Here is a 20,348-nt window from a genome sequence, read left to right on the forward strand (position 1 = left end):
ACCAGGAAATGCCTCTCCCATCAGATGATTTGGGATGAAGTAATCCTAAACAATATGGTAGTACCGGTTCAGGAAAATCCAACCTATTCTAGAAACAAAAACTTAACATTTGTTCTTTCACAATGTCAACGAATACAATATATGATATTCCAACAGACTCAAATTCAACTAGCGTTTACCAGGTGAATGAAACTGACCAGGCAGCAACTATGTAAATTATGTTTTATTATTCAGAGTTGCAGAAACATTAAAATGAACATAGGTAAGAATAGCAATATGCAAGGATCTGCTTTTCATTTTAAAATGTCCACAAGAAACTAACATAAAAATAGGCATTTACAAATTTGCAGAAGCCACAAATTGAAGCAATCACCTATACATAAAACAGCTAGAAATTTACTAGCCATATTACATAATATTCCAGTGAAGAATCTGAAAAATGTTCTCTATTAAGAACATGTGAAATCCACTCTTAAACAAAAGTCTTGTTCAAGTGTGTGTTGGTGGTACGGTGGTGAGCACAGCTGCCTTCCACAAAAGCCTGCTTATTGAAAGAGCACACTCCTAAGAAGTGTCATGATATAAGCAATTCACTTTCAAATTACTGTTCAGCAAAACAATAATTTGAAAAAAATTTAAATACAGAGGTATGAGACAAAGACAGATAAAGCAAATATGACAAAATAAATTATTATGTGATGAACAAATTGTTAACAAGATTGTTCATTACTGAGTCTAGATGGAAGGTATAGGCCTGCTCTCTGTACTGCCTTTTTCAGCTTTTCTATATGGTGAAAATTCTTAGCATAAGATATTCGGAAAGGAAGTTTACATACCATTCTACGCTTAGAAGTATAACTGAAATCCGTCTCTTCTTCCCTTAGATATTAAATGTATTTCAGTAATAGTCATATTTTATTTGATGTTTTTCAATGAACTGTAAAACCAATCCACAGAGTTGGGATACACATAGAATTATCTTTGAATATGACAGAAGCTCCTGAATAGAATAGGAAGGGCTTTTAAAATTTGTTTCAGCCTGAATTCATTCCACCAGAATCCATTAAAGTATATAAATCTCGCAGATTCAGTTACAGCTAGTCAACTTAAAGTGAGGAAAGTTAGTTCTTGGCTTTTCCCTTTTTCACAGGAAGCTGACCTGTAGCTTCTAAGTACTTATTGATGAGGTCTTCTTGTGCGGACGGTGAACAGGGCTGATATCTGCAGTACTCCATTGTGTATTCTCCCTTTCCCTAAGGAGTTAAAAAACAACAGATTTTGTTTGTTTTGGTACATCTACCAAGGAAAAGTCATGCAAAGACAGGATTTCACATATTTAAGCACTGTGTAGGGCGGTTTCTTAAAGAGCACTTGAATAAAGTTTAAACACCTGCTTACCTCTGTGCATGACCTAAGTTCAGTGGAATAACCAAACATACCATTTAGAGGGACCTGAAAACAAACACAGAGGATATTTTAGTATTGCTTATTGAAAAATATTTGAGAAAGTACAGAAAAGCCTTAGGCATTTAATTCCTTTAGTCTTAAGTTTCTACTAACTACTTTTGATTTAAAAGAATTAAAAGCCAGAGAAGTATATTTTTGCTTTACTGAACATCTTATTTAAAAATAATTTAATGTGACAGTCACAACTAGAAACCAAATCTTTCTGTTTCACAGGGTGGACAGCCCTGACAGCCTTCCCCCACCCCATACCTACTCCACACTCTGGCTGAAGCTCAAAAATGGACAAGTGCTTCTTCTGCGAAGATGTTAATACAACTTTCCTCTGGACACCTCAATAATATGCTGATAGTAGTGTCTTCTAGGAGGCCTTATGTAACGTGACAGACACTTTCTCCCATGAGATTTAAGTACAGGCAATGGAACTCAGTGTTACCCAGTAAATCAGAGATAACATGATAAAGCAGCTATACAAAGGAAACTTGTAACAAGAAAGAAAGATAACTTTTATACATCTAAGAAAATGACATATTCACAAAGGCCCACATAAATCTTATTTTTAGCTTTTACATTTAAGAGTTGCTCTGACAGCAAATTATAGAAACTGCCAGAAATACAACACTCAAATAGCTAAGAAAAGTGTCAATTTGCTCCACACTCTCCAAAACAAACTCTCCAAAAACAAAAACTAACTCTCATTTCCATCTGTGGTTACTAAAAGCAAGTTTGTCAGTGACCAATAGTACTTACATCTGCATACAGTGTAAAATAGTCCTCAATCCCATCTTGTCCTGTGATTACCCCATGGCGCCGGTTAATTCCCGCAATCACAGGTCCATGAAATTCATTTGGGGCTATAACTTCCACAGACATAATAGGTTCAAGAATACATAATGTTGCATTTGCCAAAGCTGGGTTAAAAAAAAAAGACACAAATCAGTTTATTAATCTTTAAACAAATGGGAAATCTTCCTTACCCAGATATACAAAAGGGAGAGTGCTCTCCAAAGGTACACACATGAGTGATGAGGTTAAAGTATTTGACCTGGACTTTTTTTTCTGGTAGCAGTAACAGTCACTCTCCTAAATGGAAATTCCAATAAGACAACACATGATTACAGTATTCATATTTCTATTACTATATTTTTATCCTTAAACATTACTAAGCTGCAGAGAATATAAAAGGGGTCTTCAAGCAACATTCAGTCAAGTTCTTTACCATCTAAATTATCCAGTTGAGGGTTACTTATTCTCCCTCTCTGAATACTTCGACGAGTAAGGACACTCACTGTTAAGTCTTTGACCAGGTAAACCAATTATTTCTGGTTGGTCCCTAGAAGATAGTTATTTTTAACTGTAAGAGAATAACTTTTATCATATATTTGGAGACAATAATCAAGTCACACTTGAGTTCTGTCTTTCCTTTTCTAGGCTAAGCAATTTCAACACATGATTAAGAATCAGAAGACCCAAGTTTCTAGTTTCTGTTCTGACCCTAACAAGTTATATATGCCTTTTAGAAAATCAAAATGTGTCCAGCCCTCAAGTTTCTTCACCTACAAAATAAGACACTGGATGTGAAGAGACATCTAAGCACGAAAACGTTGTGTGTCCAAACATCTTTAACCCCCTTAATACCTAACCAGAACACTTCTTATTGTGACAAATGCTGACTGAGGGTTATATTTAACAATGTGGAGAGAACAGAACAACATTTCAAACATTCATATTTAATTTGTATGTTATGATAGTGTGGAATAATATTTCAGCCTCAGACTGGATGAATTATCTCTAAATAAAGATTTTAAGCAAAACAGAGAAAAGATGACAAAGAAAATATTGTTTTAAGATAATCACAGCTTTCCAGGCATCAATTTGTTTATAATAAATTAATCGGCAATCATTCCTGTATATTCATTAAAGCACTTCTCTTAAAGACACTATTAGCCTAAGTGCAATAATTAAAGAACAGCAATTTAATATGCTTGGATTTCTTTGAAATACTTTCTAATTCAAATCATAGCTCATACCTTTGACTACTTAGTCTCAGTGAGTGAATTCTGTTCTAAAAAGAAAAAGAACTGAACTTTGCAGACTCCTAAGTTTTCTCAGTTAAGCCCCGAAGAACCCTGCACAGACATCTAAAGCAGCAGACTAACAATTCTGGACTGTAGGAACAGCTCCGTTTCTTGTAATGTCGTGGGTTATCACAATACCAGAGCTTCCCTGGCTCTAAATAAATGCAATCAATGCAGAAGACACCCAGACAGACAGATGTGAGCAGACATATTAAGATTTAGTACACATTACCTAGTGTTTTCAATAGGTCAGTAATATAAAAGAGCTAGATTGTGAAAGGGTCATATTTTAAAGGGAAGAAAGGGCCAGGTATACAGTGCCCATCACTTAATTGCTGAGGATGTTCTGTCCAGTTCTCAGTTTCATATTCTCTCATCCTGCTCCTTTCAACTCCCCCTTTCTCCCTAAATTCACCTCCTGACTCACTTCCAAAGAATCCTGTCCTTATCCATGCCTTCTTCTAACCCACTGTGACAAAACTCTGGAGAGAATTCACCCTGCCCTATTCAACAGTCACATGGCAGCCCACTCCTAAAAGCTAAGTTTCCTTAAGCAGATCCATGTGGTCTATGGCTTTTTAAGATACCAAGTAAAAATACCAACATCATCACAGGTACTCTTAAGCCTGAAGTGATGAGAAGAGGTGGTAACATTTTTATATCAGGCCACTAGGAATGACGTTGATAACACCAGGCCAGGTGTTGAAGAGGTCGTCTGAGGTGGTGTTCAAGGGCTAGGACTCTGGGCTGGGTTTAACTCTCAGCTCCACCACTATCATGTAATCTTGAGCCATTCAATTAACTACTCTGAGTCCTGATTTTCTCAACTATAAGGTCACTGTGAACATAAGATATGATAATTCATGTACTCAGCATAATACATAGCACATAAGTGATCAATAAATGTTATTATGAGCACTCTGAGACAAGAAGTTGGGAATGGTGGCATGGCACAGTACCAGGTCAAAGGTAATATGAAGGAAAGAGTGACTAGCATTCACTGCCCAAGTATGCATGTGCAAGTGTTTTCAAATACATTCTTATATTTAATTTTACATTCTCTCATATATTATTATGGAATTACTATCTCCAAGCAGCTTGGGGGAAATTCCTATGATTTGCACATTTCCACACAGTAAGTATGGAGCAGAGCTGGGATTTAATCTCCAAGCCCATCACATAACAGGGCAGAGATCAAAGGGGTGCTGTCAAGTTAAATGAGCTACCCTTTACTTCTAGGCCTTTATTTCTCTTATGGAATGGCTACAAGTTTGAGGTTTCTGGGGAGACCAAGCATAGTGCTCTAAAACCTGGCCACAGAAAATGATGGCAATGGTAACATTCGTAAGGTGAAACATGCCCAAACAGAACATTCAATTCTAGATTCAGTTTTAGTTACATCACTGATTAATCTCAGGGACAAAGTTTAAACTGTGACCCAACACAGTTCCAGTTTTCATTTTTTTTAATGAAAAAAATGAGAATCTGAACTATTTTTCTTCCAATTTTGATAACAGAGAATGGCTCATAAGTCTAAACTATTCTGATACTGGGCTCATTTATCAACATTTTCACCCCAAAACTCTCATATGGCACTCAACAGAGGCTTATGCATGAAAAGCTGATTTTCTTACTGAACTAAGGAAAACTTCCTTTCACCCTATACATTTCTGTCTTTCAATCCTGGATGACTGAATAACAGATGAAGAAACAGCAAAGTAATTCATTTTTCATGCTAGCACGCTGCTGTTTTGTACATGTTTATCTGGCAAAAAACAAAAAAAAATTCTCAATTACTATCTAGTACTTTTCCTTTGCACACCCACCAGGCAGTTAATCATACTTAATGTCTGTACACTTAAATAATTAAAAAGTAAATGGCACATATTCACCTGTTAATATTAGTAGATATACAGACTGTTTTCATGGAATCATATGTGTAAATTATGGGCATATACATCTACATTTAATTATATTTCATACAGGAGCAACTAAAAAAGATAATGAGGCTCTTTGTTAACTGACAACCATACCAATTGTCTGGCTTTGTGTAAACTCTATCTCCAGGAAAGCTACTAATTTCCAGTCAAGAACCAGATAGAACAATTGGTGATTTCTAATTCAGCTGTGCTTGTAGAAAGTATCATAATATATGTATATAAAATCATCACATGTACACTTAAAATATCTCACAATTTTGTCAATTACACTGCAATAAAGCTTTAAAAAAAGGTACAAAAGTGATTACAACTAATTTGTCTAGTTTAAGATTTACTGAAGTGGTAAACACCCTAAAGGGCAAAAGAGGCAGGTGTTTTAATGTGAATCATGCCTAAGAAAATCTTATTTTCTTTGTGACTTAACTTCCCTTTTTGCTATTAACACAATCTTCAGATTATGACAAAATTTCCAGATCACAGATTTCAACTGCATTTTTAACAGAGAGCTGGCATACAGAAAATGAAGGATTTTCTCTCCCTTTCACAACTGAGAAACTAAAACACAAATTACTAACGGTTGCCATTAGTTTAAGTAATAAAAAGAATTAGCAACCTGGTCAAGAAATGAGCAACCTTTTCCAACCATTGCCCCACACCTGATGACAGATGCAAACAGAAAAACAACACAAAGTCCAAAATTCATACAGAATCAATAAAATCGTGATTTACAGAATGCTTAAAAGATATGATTTATCTAATTTTTACTATCCATCTTGACCCTCTCTTTGATAAAAATGTTTCTGAAATGTTTTATAAATCATAATTCTTTTCTTTTCATAATACAATTCTCCTGTGTAAAGATACTTATGGACATTATTAATAATGAATATGGAAGACATGACAAAGAGAATACATTTTCTGGGTTCAGGACACAAGTTTCAAGTTCCTTTGTTGAATAACCCTGATGTCAAACTGCTGTGTTATTTGCTTTTCTCTTTTAAAAGCAATGAATCACATATACTTGCAATTGTTTAGGTTTCTGGTTCATCAGGGTTTTAATACACCGGTTATTCTGTGTGGAAAAGGTTGACAATTCCAGCAGTTTAGCAAGGGGTCTGTGCTGTAAATAAAGTTTACTGAGTTCCTTCAAAATATGTTGCCATCCTCAAAATGCCTAAAAGCCTACAATGTCATACATTACAAAAATTACTTACAAACTTATGGATTTCCTGGCATCTGAATAAGTCACTAAAAATAGCATGACTGTAATGTTTCTATAAAATATTTCTTAGTACTCCAAGCACATCTATCTTATTAAAAACACAACAGCCAAAATATGGAAAGAGCCCAGATTCGACAGACGAATGGATAAAGATGTGGTGTGCGCGCGCGCGCGCGCGCGCGCGCGCGCGCACGCACACACACACACACACACACACACACACACACACACAGGAATACTCTCAGTCATCAAAAAGAATGAAATCTTGCCATCTGCAACGACGTGGATGGAACTAGAGGGTATTATGCTAAGTGAAATAAGTCAGAGAAAGACAAATATCATATGATTTCACTCATGTGGAATTTAAGAAACAAAACAGATGAACACAGGAGAAGGGGGTGGAAATAAAATAAGGAGAAATAAGAGAGGGAGATAAACCATAAGAGACTTAACTACAGGAAACAAACAGGGTTGCTGGAGGGGAGGTGGGTGGAGGGATAGGGTAACTGGGTGATGGGCATTAAGGAGGGCACTTGAAGTGAGCACTGGGTGTTACATGCAACTGATGAATCACTAAACTCTACCTCTGAAACTAAAAATACGCTATATGCTAATTAATTGATTAAAAGTGGCAAAAAAACAGAACTTACAGATTATCTATAAATTTAAGCATATGAAAAATACTAGATAATTTAGGACACAAGGTAGTTTGTAAGAAAGAGAACACAGTAATCTACCCTCACTTCAATTCTATAAATATTTGCCCAAAACCTGCCATGTTCCCTGGTGGGCTGTCTAGTACTCTGGGGGGACAAGACTAAAACACTGCATTGCATTCTGAGTCTCTGATGGTCTATCAGGGAAAACAGACACAGTGTTGCAGCAAGTGCCAGGACTCAGAATACCTTGTTTAAGAGCACCTTCTCCTGCGCGGATGAAAGAGATTTCATTGGAATCCACCATGTGGTGCGCCCCATCTTGCAGGACAAACCGGAGCCCAGAGAGCTTGTGACCAGAAAGAGGGCCTTTCTCACAGGCATCCAAAAATCCCTGTTAATGAATAAACACAACTTCTGGAGTCAGTGGATTTCACTTGCACATGAATTAAGATGAATACTCACACATTTATACTGTTCAGAAGTTAAGCATTTTTACGAATACTACATTTCACCCCTCAAAAATAAGTTTTAAAAAGTCGAACAGCTTAACTACTTAAATTTTATTACTGTGGCATCTAGATGAAAAATCCCTTGGAAAAGCATATCACTTAAAGATGTGAGCTGGTTTGAAAGTGATGCTGAGAGTGCTAACACTTAACATCTTCAGGAATTACTTACCTCTTCTAACCTATTATACAGATGGGATGCTCTTAATTTTATAAGGAGGAAACAGAGGAAAGGCAAGTAAGAGTATCTCCATCGAACTTGGCATTGATTCAACAGCTATGTCTTGAGCTCCCACTATACACCCATCACTGCTTTGCCTCATGGCAGACCACAACATGATAGCTTTGGTGTTACACACGTCAGTAAGAACTGGAATTCAGAAGTAATTTCACTTTTCCTAATGCAGTTCTTTTTTAAAAAAACAGCTTCATTGATGTATGACTGACACACAATAAACTAAACATATTTTAAAAGTACAATTCTTTTCCAGTCCCTTCAACATTTGTAGAGCTCCCACAATTCAAGTTAGTATTTCTTGGCAAACAATCAGATTGCTGACATATAGTACAATATATTTCTGACACTGCAAAACTATAAACTCTGTATGTTGAAAAATACACAAGTTAGCCTTCACCTACATTAATCTTGGAGAATAGAAGATAACTTAAAAGTATGAGTGACAAAATACTGTCCTGAAATAAAGTATAATGAATGAAATACACTAATCACAAAAAATGCTACCACCACTAAAACCAAAATAATCTATTAGTAAAGATTTCTAAGTTAAAAGGGTAAATGAAAACCTAAAAATTTCAATGTATGAGAACAGACAGTTGCTGAAGGTTTACAACAGTCTTAAAGCCAGTGACCTAGAAAGCAAACAAAACACTAACCTCTTACATGTGCAAAGCACTTCACAATTTACAAAGAAATGTTACAGAGTATCATCTGATACTAAAATTGGTGAGGGGTTCAAGTTTAGTCTCCTATTTACTCATGGTTTACAAATGAAGAAACTGGCTCTGAACAACATGATTTACCAAAGAGCACATTAACCAGTAGCAGGGATGCTGGGAGTCTTGATGAATGATCATGCTACTACAATAGTAAACTTGAAACTTTCATAAATTCCTAACAACTGCTACATATTTTAATTGTTGATTGCAACCTACAAAGTAGGTTCAATTTATCAAAAGAAATAAAATAACTATGATTAAGAAACAGAATGAGGGGTACCCTGAGTGACTCAGTTGGTTAAGCATCCAATTCTTGATTTCAGCTCAGGTCACGATCTCAGGGTTGTGAGATCGAGCCCTCCATCAGGCTCTGCACTGGGCACAGAGCCTGCTTAAGATTCTCTCTCTCCCTCTGCCCCCTAGAAGAGTGCTTTATATATGAAAAGTGCTTTATAAATATTTGCTAAGTGCATGTCTTTAAAAAGCTGGCTACGATTTTGAGATGGTTGGACTATGAGAAAGCAAATAAGTCCTCTTAGAGAAAGAACTACTGCTTTGTTTTGGAAAAAAGAAACAAACAAACAAAAAGAAACAGAATGAATTCCCCCTCGTTGTCATAGTATATATTTATAGCTCTTCAACCTAATGCACGGAAGATTCTAAATCGGATGGAAAGTTTAACAATCAGATAAAGAAGCAAGACTGTAACTAAAATGAACCATGTAAGACAATGTGATAGAAATAGGATTTGAGGGGCGCCTAGCTGACTCAGTCAGAAGAGAATGAGACTCTTGATCTTGGGGTCATGAGTTCGAGTCCCACGCTGGGTATAGAGATTACTTAGATAAATAAAACTTAAAAAAAAAAAAAAGAAAGATGATTTGATACCTAATAAACTGGTTGAAAAAAATGTAATAAAGTTATTTTTGTTGTTACCTTTTCTACTGCAGGCACAAACTGCTTTGGAATATTAGCCCCGAATGTTTCATCTAAAAACTCCAACTTAGTGTAGTTCTCTGGGTCCAGAGGCTCCAGTACACCGATCACTTTTCCAAACTGGCCTGCACCACCTGACTGTTTTTTATGTGTAAATTCAAACCTGAAAGTGATTTAGGAGGGGGAAAAAACAATATAGCATTATGTTAATTCACAAAATGAAATAATTCCTACTGATTTAAATGAAAAACCACATTTCACCATTATTACTTGTTCCTTTGAATACCTTGCCATAAAATTTTATTGTAAAATTTATTTAAAAAGTAATTCTTTCTTTCATGTTTTTACTTGGAGGTGAGGGTGAGGTACAACACCAAAGTAATCCACGGTTTTCTTTAATTCTGCCAATTCTTTACTTCACAAGTAGAAAAGTAAAAGTGTTAAAAGTCAGTCTAAGGTTCGTGCTCTAGTAACCTACATTCCAAAGAGCTCACCCTCTTCTTTTGGAATGCCTCCCTTCCCCAGGACATAGTGTTGTTCTCTTCTTAAATCTCTACAACTAAAAACAGTTACTTGAAAACAGGAGCTCTGCAGTTAATTTATTCAGATCTGAGTTTACTACTTGGACTTTATGGAGTGATGCAAGATGAGGGAAGGGAGTTTCAGGTGGATTAATACCTGAAAACAGTAATGGCAAAGTGATGACTAACATCAGTCAGTCATTTAAATAGACACATATACAGACAGGTCAGTGTTTACTTCGAACCACGAATGGCAACATAAATAGAATAAGCACTTTATATAGATATTAAACATTTGTAAACATACACTATTTCCCTGAAGAAAACATTTCATGAGTGTCTACTACCTGTAAAGCATTTCTTCCTTTAAACCGAAACCTTCCTCAAGACCTCAAGAGGAAAGAGGCCAGCCACTTTCAAAATTAGCTCAGGTAACTGCAGGTAAATGGACATTAACAAGCCTGTTCCTACCTACAGATCTGTGCTAGTTTGGAATTAGTAAATATTCATTTTGGTAGGAGATGCCAGCTTGTAATATGCGGATTTCATAAAAAGCCTAAGTGTGAATGTGCCTGATGAGCTGCCTTTAAATAATCTTCCAGCTGCCAAGAGATTCAGGACCGGCTGAGGAAAACAACCGCTGAAAGGAGAACTTTCTCTCAGAACTAAGAGAACGAAAGTAGAAGGGAAACAACTGGCAAAGCGCCACAGAACGACTGCAGGGGCTCCACAACCGTGTCTGGTGACCAAGTCGTGGGTACGCGCAAGGTCTCCGAGACATTTACAGTTTTGTTTTCAATTTGACAAGAATAGAACATTGATACAAATACACGCTCCATCTGTGCTATCTCTAGGGTAGTCACTAACCAGGGACGTTTACATTTAAGTTAAAATTTTGAAAAAATTTAAATTCAGTTCCTCAGTTGCACTGGTCACATTTTAAGTGGTCAACAGTCAAATGGGGTAAGTGGCTACAGGACAGGGCAGCACAGAGAACATTTCCAGCACTGCCCGGCAGGACCAGTTCACAGACCAGTAAGTTTCAGGGGCCACGTCTGAGTCATAATCAAGTGGATGCTGAATAATGAAACACGTAGGTGCCAGGCTTGTGCTAAGCAGTTTTTATGGATCGTTTTGTTTGTTCTTCACCACAAACTATGATGTGTGTACTATTTCTATACCATTTTACAGATGAGAGAGTAACTGGCCAAACATGATGCAGGTAAGTGGCGGAGCCAGGATTTGCACCAAAACCAATGCTCTTCATCAAACATTTTTCTAGAAGGCTAATAAGAACATAAGCTGACGCAACCTGAAAATGATGATTTCACTGGAAAAGCTGTTAGAGGGCGGTACGTGAAGATAGATTTTACAGTCGTTTAGACAAAAGGTAGAAGAACTAAGACATGGCTTGGTAGGCAGCGAACAGGAGTGCTGGAGGTAAAAGGACCCGTGCCCCGGTCATCAGACCACTAGCATGTTGGAAAGGCAATTTCATTTTGAAAAAATATCACCTCTCACGATAAAACTAATGTTAATTAAAATGGTGTTGGGTTGTTGGTGGTTTTTTTTTTTTAGATTTTTTAAATTTATTTAAGAGAGAGTGTGTGAGAGAGCATGAATGGTGGGGAGGGGCAGGGGGAGAAGGAGAAGCAGACTCCCTGCCCAGCGGGGAGCCCCATGTGGGGCTTGCTCCCAGGACCCCAAGATCATGACCTGAGCCCTAGGCAGACACTTAACTGACTGAGCCACCCCGGCACCCCATAACTCTATTGGTTTTATCTCTATTTTGTAGATTTATTTTGATTTTATAGTTGTACCGAAGTTGCAAGCCACAGACCTTTTTAGTTTTATGTTCATGCAAGTTATATAAAATTATAATAATTTACCTGATCCCAGAGACCCGTAATAATTTTGTTACTTTAAAGGTAACCCATACATTATTCAAATTTGAGGATAACAGACTTTAGACTAACCATTCATAAAGCTTTAGTAGATAAGATTTCAAGGACTCAAGTATAGGAATAAGATTCTCTTAATGCAGTTTACTTAACATCTAGATAGGCAGTTAAATGTTTTAATGTAATAATTATACTTTGAAAAGAATATAAATTAATATGTGTGCTTTTAGTAAATGCCTAATATGTCACAACCTATTAACTAGCTTTGACCTACAGCGATGGTATTCATAAAGCTTCAGTGACTTTATCTAGGAAGCTCACATATTGTATTTCTAACAACTCTAACTGGAAATAACCAGGAGATGTTAACTAGCTATTTGTAAAACTTAAAATTTCATTATCAGCAAAAAGCTCTTTCAGCATCATCAGAAGGTACTCAGCCACTCTTTCCTGGACACTATCAAAGAAACACGTGATTCGAACAATTCACACACACACACACACAATGACAACCTACGAGGTTGGCTGATACATGAATGACTCACCCTCTCACGCCCAAAAAGAAAAACCTACCCTTTTTTTTTTTTTTTAAAGAAAAGCCTTAAGGGGAGAAACTAACCCCTTCATCCTCTTACTTGACAGTTGGTTGGCTAATATAACTAGAAAAGACAGAAATGCCTTATTCCTTACATTTAAAAAAAATATACTTACTCCAAATAAAGACTTTATTAGTAAATTAAAAATTTGGGGAAGAGAACACATTATAAATACATTTTAAGTTTATTTTTTAAATCACAACACATATGCCCACCCAAAGAACTTTCAAAAATCCATTTTGAGGGAAAAAAAAGTTAAGAAGCTCTATTTTTCCAAGCCAAAGAGCTAAAGGGAAGGTTTGGCCATACAGATAAAAAGGAACCTTAGCTTCCTGATCTAGAGCAAATCCAATGCCTAAATTATAGTCCCTTCAAAGGTAAAACGAGAAGACAATTAAGAAACCTGGAGAATGGAAATGCACTGCCTACTAAAAGTTTGTGCTTGCTTTAAGCAGCTTTAAAAACTCTTGTCTTTGTTAGAAGTTACTTCATGTAGCGCTTGAAGTTCAGTTCTTAAATATGTTTTAACTCTTAAAGTAAAAATTTCAAAGTGATTCAGAAGGTTAGAAGCTTGGTTTTTACAGCAAAACCTCATTTTTCTAAGATTAGTAAAGGGAGAGGGGATGAGGTGTATTTATTTCTCCTGGTCCAAATTACATAATCCTCCAAATTAATGCTATCCTTTGAAGTTTCTCATACCCTGATTTGGGCATTGGTCCAATCCCACAGAAAGGGGCATTAACCAAGCGCGTTTCTGCATCTCACAATGGGAAGGAGAAAGAAGTAACCAACCGACCGACTCACTATCTAGAGCTCCTTTGCACTTTGCCCTGTGCCTGACACTGCGCGGTGTATAAGGAAGGTGTGCTGCAGACTGCAGGTGAAGCAACCAGATTTCTTCCACGGAGAGCAAACTGCAGGCCCCAGAGGCACTCCATAAAGGAAAAAGCCAGAAAGCCCCTCCCTGCACTTCAGTAAAGGTTAATGAAAGGATGGATGAAGTCCCAGCCAACCTAACCCACCGACTCCCTCCCTACACCTCCACCCCCGCCTGCCGGAAAGGCCAGGGCTCACTCCTCGCAGGAACCGGTCGGTAAAGTGGGCGGCAGCAGGGCGGGGCCACAGGAGCAGCCGCGGGAGCCAGCGCCCCTGCGGCAGCTTCCTGATTCGGAAGGAGGGAAGGAGGAAGAGAGGAGGGTGGGAGCCGCGATCCCGCCTACACCCAGCCCGACCTAGGCGTGCCGACTCTGCCGACTCTTCCGTCTCAGCCACCCAGGAGGAGGCTGAACCGGCGGCGCACTGGTACCGTCTAGTCCCTTTCAACGTGAGCAGCCGTAAGCTCCCACCAAGAATGGAAATCCCCCCGACCCACTTCCCAGCCTCCAGGGCAGCCTCGGTGGCGGAGAACTGCATCAACTACCAGCAGGGGACCCCCCACAAGGTGTTTCTGGTGCAGACTATCAAACAAGCCAGCATGGAGGTGAGTCCGGCAGAGGGCAGTGGGCGGGAGCCGGCGTCTACTTGCTTGCCCTCCACTCCCGAGGGTCTCAGCCTCGTTCTCAGCGCGACTTCCCTTCCACTCCACCCTTGCCTGTTTTGGGACTCGCTGCTGACGTCAGGTCTAGGGAAGTTAACATTTCTGGGGATAGCTGACTCTCCGGGACAGCCAGGGCTGTTTGTTTTTTCTTGGAAAGGCAGAGACATAGACACAGTTTTTAATGGGCACTATTACAAAGAAATGGGAAAATGTTCTAAATGTGGGGCGGCATTTTACCCTTTTCTGAGTGAAACCTGTAGAACCATTCAAAAGAATCTCAAAACTGCTACTACGTTTCTCATCTACTACTCCAATCTGAACCAACAAAACCTCCCATCTTCCAAACAATACTTCTTTGCCTAAATTTTAGGAACAATCTTTATCAGACCCTTTGACCAAAATGAAGGGGGAAGCAAACAGACAAACTGACAACCAAAGTCAGAGAACAAAAGCATTGTGGGCTGAAGCTCTGCCTTAACTACCCAAACACCACGGCCCCTGACTCCTGTAAAAGATATGCTCCCTCTGGCAAAGGGTTAAATTAAATGCTTAAGGCTACAGCTGTCACTAACCAGGCTTGTTTCCGTTTTACTAAAATGTAAGATTTGAGACTGTGGCTTAGTTATCTGACATAAATTTAACAGTCTGTAAGAGCTGACAGGGAGTAGATGTTACTTCAAAACTGCACCAGATAATTAGGTATACACTCTTAATTATATCTTGATTCAAAAGTGAAATACCTAAACAATTGTCTTACAGTTACAAAATTTGTTAAAGTATCATTTTGCAGGTCTGCTAATGGACAAGTAAAAACAGTACTTAACATCTCTAACCACTTCGCAGTAATCTGCCCCCAAATGGAATTCACCTTCATTGAACAGTGTTTGGAAGGTACAAAGGGCTTTTTGAAAATGTTTTCAAAGGTATATCCTGTTTTTCGTCTTAGAATCAAAAGGTGTTTCACAATTTCTTTTGTAGAGAATTTAGGATCACAGATCCAGAGGTTGAAGTCCTCTAATGATTGAAAGTGAATTATAACCCATTTTATATATGCTTTTATCCCACTCTTCTGTTCTCATCCAAAATAAATCTCATAAAGGACCTCTTGAATTAGATGTTACATACATGGTGACATGCCTTTTTCAAGGTCTAAGGCTTTAATCATTTATCCTCACCAGTCAGCCCTCTGCCCCAACCAAATGAGAGTGTATTTTTCTAACAATGCAAAGAACCGAGTTATTCTTGTAATAACTCACCACATTTTCTTAATAGGATATTCCGGGAAGAGGACACAAGTATTGCCTTAAATTTTCTGTGGAAGAAATTATCCAAAAAGTAAGTGAAATGTCTTTTATTATGAAATAAAATCTGACTCTATAAATATTTTAGATCACCTTTGCTGATCAAGTCATAGGATTAACTTGTATTTTTTTTTTTAAAGTTGTGAAATCCCTGCCTTGAAAAAAAATAATGAACATACAAGGGTCAGATTATACGCTTTTAAAAATATATTGAGATACATGAAGTAATTCTATTGAGCTATTTAGAAGACACTACACATTTCAGTTCAAATAAATTCCCTTAAAAATGTTATATATTCTTAGGGCAGTCTGAACTTATGCCTAATATGACAAATGAAGTAAAATTTACTCTCCAGTCATCATTACTTTCTTAGGTCTGCCTTTCTCATTCTGTTTTTGATTTCTTTCATTTAAAGAAAGCCAGTGCTTTTAGATATTTATGAGCAATAAAATGACCAAATGATACCAACATGTTCAGAGGAATCTTTCAGTAATGGGGCAGGGAAATTTTTAAATATTATATACTTGCCAAATTATTAGTGAGACAAACTTTGAAAAAAAAGGAACTGCAGTCTGTACCATAACCATCTTAAAATTTAAAAAAAAGCTTGCCTTTTGTTGAGCATAATTCAGAAGAAACACAAGGCTAACAAGAGATTTATTAAAAGATTATCTGAGCTAGTAGACAGCCATCTTTCAAAGAAGAACCAATGCTACTATTTTCTAATTTTACATCTAGATACAGATTAATTTATCCGGGCTTGAGAATATTTCTGTTATTTCAGAAGCAGACGGTAGAGTAATAGACTTAAAAAGTAACCAAAGTCCAGAGGTAGTACATAAAGTCAGACTAAAATCTGGCCTTACAAATGGGACACCCCATTAACACTGAAATAATAAAGTTTTAAGATGAAATATAAGATTATGATACTTTATAAGTTATAAAATAAGTTACCTATTTTAGATACCTTCAAGAAAACTGTAGGCCACACCCAATTAGATACCTCTAATTGTCAAGTATGTCAAGTAATAGACACTTGGAAGTCAAGTTTGAAACACCGTTAGGGGGCCAACACTTTAAATGTTGTATCTCAAGAATGATAATTAGGAATGGATGGCCATTTACATGTAAAGGTATTTTGCAAAATGTTTCAAACAGCAAGTTACACTGAACTGCACAGCTGAAGTACTTTACCCTCTAATGGGACAAGATACTGCACCAGAAGTCAACTTCACATTTGAAGGAGAAATTGGAAAGAACCCAGATAAAGAAGATAACACATTTTATCAAAGACTCAAGTCCATGAAGGAACCACTTGAAGCACAAAATATTCCAGGTATATAAACATGGCATGGAAAACATTTTTTCAACTTTAAGATCAATATTAATTATCTGTGCTCAAAACTATTAGATGTTAACAATATGTTGGAAATACAATGGTTTTTGCAAAAATATTCATTACTAGTCTAATTCAACAAAAAAGGGCCTTACTTAAATTATATTCTGTACACATTTGAAGGAAACAAAAACAGGACTTACAATTTAGATTTCTCAAAGGTTAACACTGTATGTATAATATAATTCCATTTACCATATAAATGTTTCCCTCACCAGACAGTTTTGGAAATGTATCTCCAGAAATGAAGCCAATTCGACACTTAGCCTGGGTTGCCTGTGGTTATATAATATGGCAGAATTCTACCGAAAACACATGGTATAAAATGGTAAAAATTCAAACTGTCAAGCAAGTGGTAAGTGATTTCTATAAAATACACTATTAACGGTTTTATTTTACTGAAAGTATGATAATTCATAATTGGATAAACAGTGCCCCTTTAGTCATTTTATACTTAAAATAGTGAACCTGGTATTTTGAAGGAGAGGTCAGTTCCCAAGGCTAAAAAAGTTGAAGCTGCAGTTTCAAGAGAGTAAAGTATTGAGTTATAAACAATTTGGCATTCCGTTTTTGTGCTCAGCTTAATACAGATTATATCCTTTGGTGATCTAAATTTTGTATTCAAGTTTCTACAGCTATGCGAATTAAACTACCTGTGCTTTTTTTCCTCTATTGAAATGGTGGTGCCAGAGCTACTCAGAGACGGGGCTGGCATTTTTTTGCCCCAAGGATCAGCTAGAACAAATATCTTAGCATCTTTTAATCTTTGTGAAGCTTGCTGTATGTCATTTTCTTTTATAACCCATTTAGTCATAATCTACAACCTCATATCTCACTGCTAGCCTATTCTTTTAAGTCTGATATGACTGTTTAGAACCGCCTCTTTCTGGTCTTTAAAGACATAAAGTCAACTTCACATTTTAGCTTTATTAAGAGGTTAGAAAGAAAAAAAAAAAAGTCAACCGTTGATATCTAATGGATATGTAGAAAAACAGTGCAAAGAAACCACAACAAACAGTTTTAGTTCTATCAGAGGAAAAGACTTTCCAAATGACTTGTTTCAACTTTGCTGGAAACAAACAGCAAGCTGGAGCACCTTTACTCCACAGGCTTTGGCAACCACTTATTAGACACCTGCGGGCACTGGAGGGCAGGATACCCAATCACAATAGTTAGAATATGAGGCCAATACCTAACATAAATACCATAACAACATTTTAAGAAACAGAGCCCTTTTTTTGTTTTTTAAATTTTTAAGTAGGCTCTGCACCCAGCGTGGAACCCAACACAGGGCTTGAACTCACAACCCTGAGATCAAGACCTGAGCTGAGATCAAGAGTCAGATGCTTAACAGTCTGAGCCACCAGGTATCCCAACAGAGGATTTTTTAAATGCATTTCTGTAGACATCAACTTTGGTTACAAATTCCTATTGGGGTACTGAGGCTCAAATAATCGAGTAACAGGGCCAGATTACAGAGGTTATACAATCATAATCATGGTTTTCAAGGCAAGACTTTGTAGCAAAATATGCTCAAGACAGTGCTAGAAGTTTTATGACAGAAAACTCCTATAACCCTTCATCAAAGTTTTAAAGCATTATTAAAATTTCAGCGGAAAGGTTTACTGCTGTTAACCAAAAGGGCCACAGCAGCTCATGCTGCCCCTCGGAGGCCAGGGCTTGTTGCAACACATTGATTATAAACCTTAAAAAACCTTGTACAGCAAATCTCTGGTGAATGTAGTTTTAAACTATGTGGATACAGGGGCGCCTGGGTGGCTCAGTTGGTTAAGTAACTGCCTTCGGCTCAGGTCATGATCCTGGAGTCCCTGGATCGAGTCCCACATCGGGCTCCCTGCTCGGCAGGGAGTCTGCTTCTCCCTCTGACCCTCCCCCCTCTCATGTGCTCTCTCTCTCTCTCATTCTCTCTGTCTCAAATAAATAAATAAAATCTTTAAAAAAAAATAAAATAAAATAAACTATGTGGATGCAGCAGTTCTGTGGAGCTGGTGGTATAAATACTTTATATGCCCAAAACAATAAGCAGCACAGATGAAAGCTTTAATTGTAAAACCATATAACTACACTCATTATGTTTTCCTACTTTCAGTTTTTAAAAAGAGAATTTCTATTATAAAATTGGTTCCTTTAATGTAAACACTCATTTCAGTAGTTTATCCCTTAAAATGATGCTTTTCTGAATAATGGAAACATTCAGGAATCTTAAATGACAAACTTTAGATCATAATGCTCTGAAGCAGCTATCACAACTCAGAACCTAAAAAGGGTACACAACTTTTAGAGTAACAGGTGAAAAAAATCACGATTTTAAAATGTAGTTTGAAAGAAAACTTTTTTATAAGAACATAGTTTTTCTTTTTTGGGGAGGTAGGAAGGGCAGAGGGAGGGAGAGGGAATCTCAAGCAGGCTCCATCTCATGACCCTGAGATCATGACCTGAGCCAAAACCAAGAGTTGGACACTTAACTGACTCAGCCACCCAGGCGCCCCAAGAACACAGTTTTTCTGATCAGGCTAAATAAATTATAACATTCAATTTTTGTTTTTACTTATTAATTGGAAGTATTATCATCTAGTAATGAAAGCTGAATTTTAAAATGAACCTATCATTTTTGCCAAAGATACTAAGTTTCAAACACCAGGTTTTTATTTTTTATGATAGCAAAGAAATGATGACTTCATTGAGTTAGACTACACCATTCTACTTCATGACATTGCATCTCAGGTAAAGTATCATTTACCTTTATTTGATGACACTTTGAAAACTGAGACGTATTTTATAGCCACAGTGTATGCCTTATTAATTTTGACTCTAAATCAGAATTCATATAAATTAATATAGACACCAGGTTGAAGTGTATTATACTGGTAGCCATTTAACTTCTTTTTTGCTGTTCTTTGTAAGACTGTTTTGTCACTAACAAAATCTAAACCCAACGTTGTTTTCTTAAATGTTTTCTCAATTTTATCACAGCATTAGTTAGTTTCCTTTACTTGCAGGAGATGATTCCTTGGCGAATGCAAGTTCTCTGGCATCCACAATATGGTACTAAAGTCAAATATAATAGCCGTCTGCCAAAGGAGGCACAGCTGACGAGTGAACATGCTTATCAATGATGTGTGTATGCCGATCTTCATCAATACCTAGTTTATGGGGCCGAGCAAATCCCAAAATGTCACTTTGTATAAATGTCTTCATTACAGTATAGAACGATACAGATTCCCTAATAGACACTATCATGATGTAAAAGTGGTGTGTATATCCCATAATAAAAAGCTTCAATTCCGGCCTCACAGTATGTTTAATTGTGTT

The 20,348-nt window shown here is 37.1% G+C and overlaps 2 protein-coding genes across 3 annotated transcripts in view; one reads left to right on the forward strand and one right to left on the reverse strand.

The window, feature by feature from the left end:
• Positions 1-205: 205 nt before the first annotated feature.
• GFM1 (G elongation factor mitochondrial 1) overlaps positions 206-20,348 on the reverse strand; it is a 43,680-nt gene continuing 23,537 nt past the window's right edge. The window contains exons 14-18 of the mRNA XM_036122404.2: positions 9,763-9,925; positions 7,610-7,754; positions 2,215-2,375; positions 1,399-1,452; positions 206-1,253 (exon numbers count right to left, since the gene is read on the reverse strand). Of these exons, the coding sequence (XP_035978297.1) occupies positions 1,122-1,253; positions 1,399-1,452; positions 2,215-2,375; positions 7,610-7,754; positions 9,763-9,925 (655 nt within the window). The 3' untranslated portion in view covers positions 206-1,121. The remainder of the gene's footprint in view (positions 1,254-1,398; positions 1,453-2,214; positions 2,376-7,609; positions 7,755-9,762; positions 9,926-20,348) is intronic.
• LXN (latexin) lies at positions 13,902-20,331 on the forward strand. 2 transcript variants are annotated; one of them, XM_036122422.2, is made up of 6 exons: positions 13,912-14,260; positions 15,590-15,652; positions 16,778-16,955; positions 17,234-17,370; positions 19,698-19,760; positions 20,036-20,331. In XM_036122422.2, the coding sequence occupies exons 1-6, from the start codon at positions 14,132-14,134 to the stop codon at positions 20,150-20,152; spliced, it is 687 nt and encodes a 228-aa protein (XP_035978315.1). In that variant the 5' UTR covers positions 13,912-14,131; the 3' UTR covers positions 20,153-20,331. The 2 variants fall into 2 exon arrangements, with proteins under 2 accessions (XP_035978316.1, XP_035978315.1); XM_036122423.2 differs by lacking the exon at positions 19,698-19,760 and having other exon boundaries at positions 13,902-14,260.

Source organism: Halichoerus grypus, chromosome 1, assembly GCF_964656455.1.
Source record: "Halichoerus grypus chromosome 1, mHalGry1.hap1.1, whole genome shotgun sequence".
NCBI lineage: Eukaryota > Metazoa > Chordata > Mammalia > Carnivora > Phocidae > Halichoerus > Halichoerus grypus.

What these genes read in the sequence shown, in the direction of transcription:
- LXN (XM_036122422.2), top strand. Translation starts at nt 14,132, where the DNA reads ATGGAAATCCCCCCGACCCACTTCCCAGCCTCCAGGGCAGCCTCGGTG. An exon ending in TGGAAGAAATTATCCAAAAA is followed by an intron (nt 15,653 to 16,777) that starts GTAAGTGAAATG and finishes TGTTTCAAACAG; the next exon opens with CAAGTTACACTGAACTGCAC. An exon ending in TGAAGCACAAAATATTCCAG is followed by an intron (nt 16,956 to 17,233) that starts GTATATAAACAT and finishes TTCCCTCACCAG; the next exon opens with ACAGTTTTGGAAATGTATCT.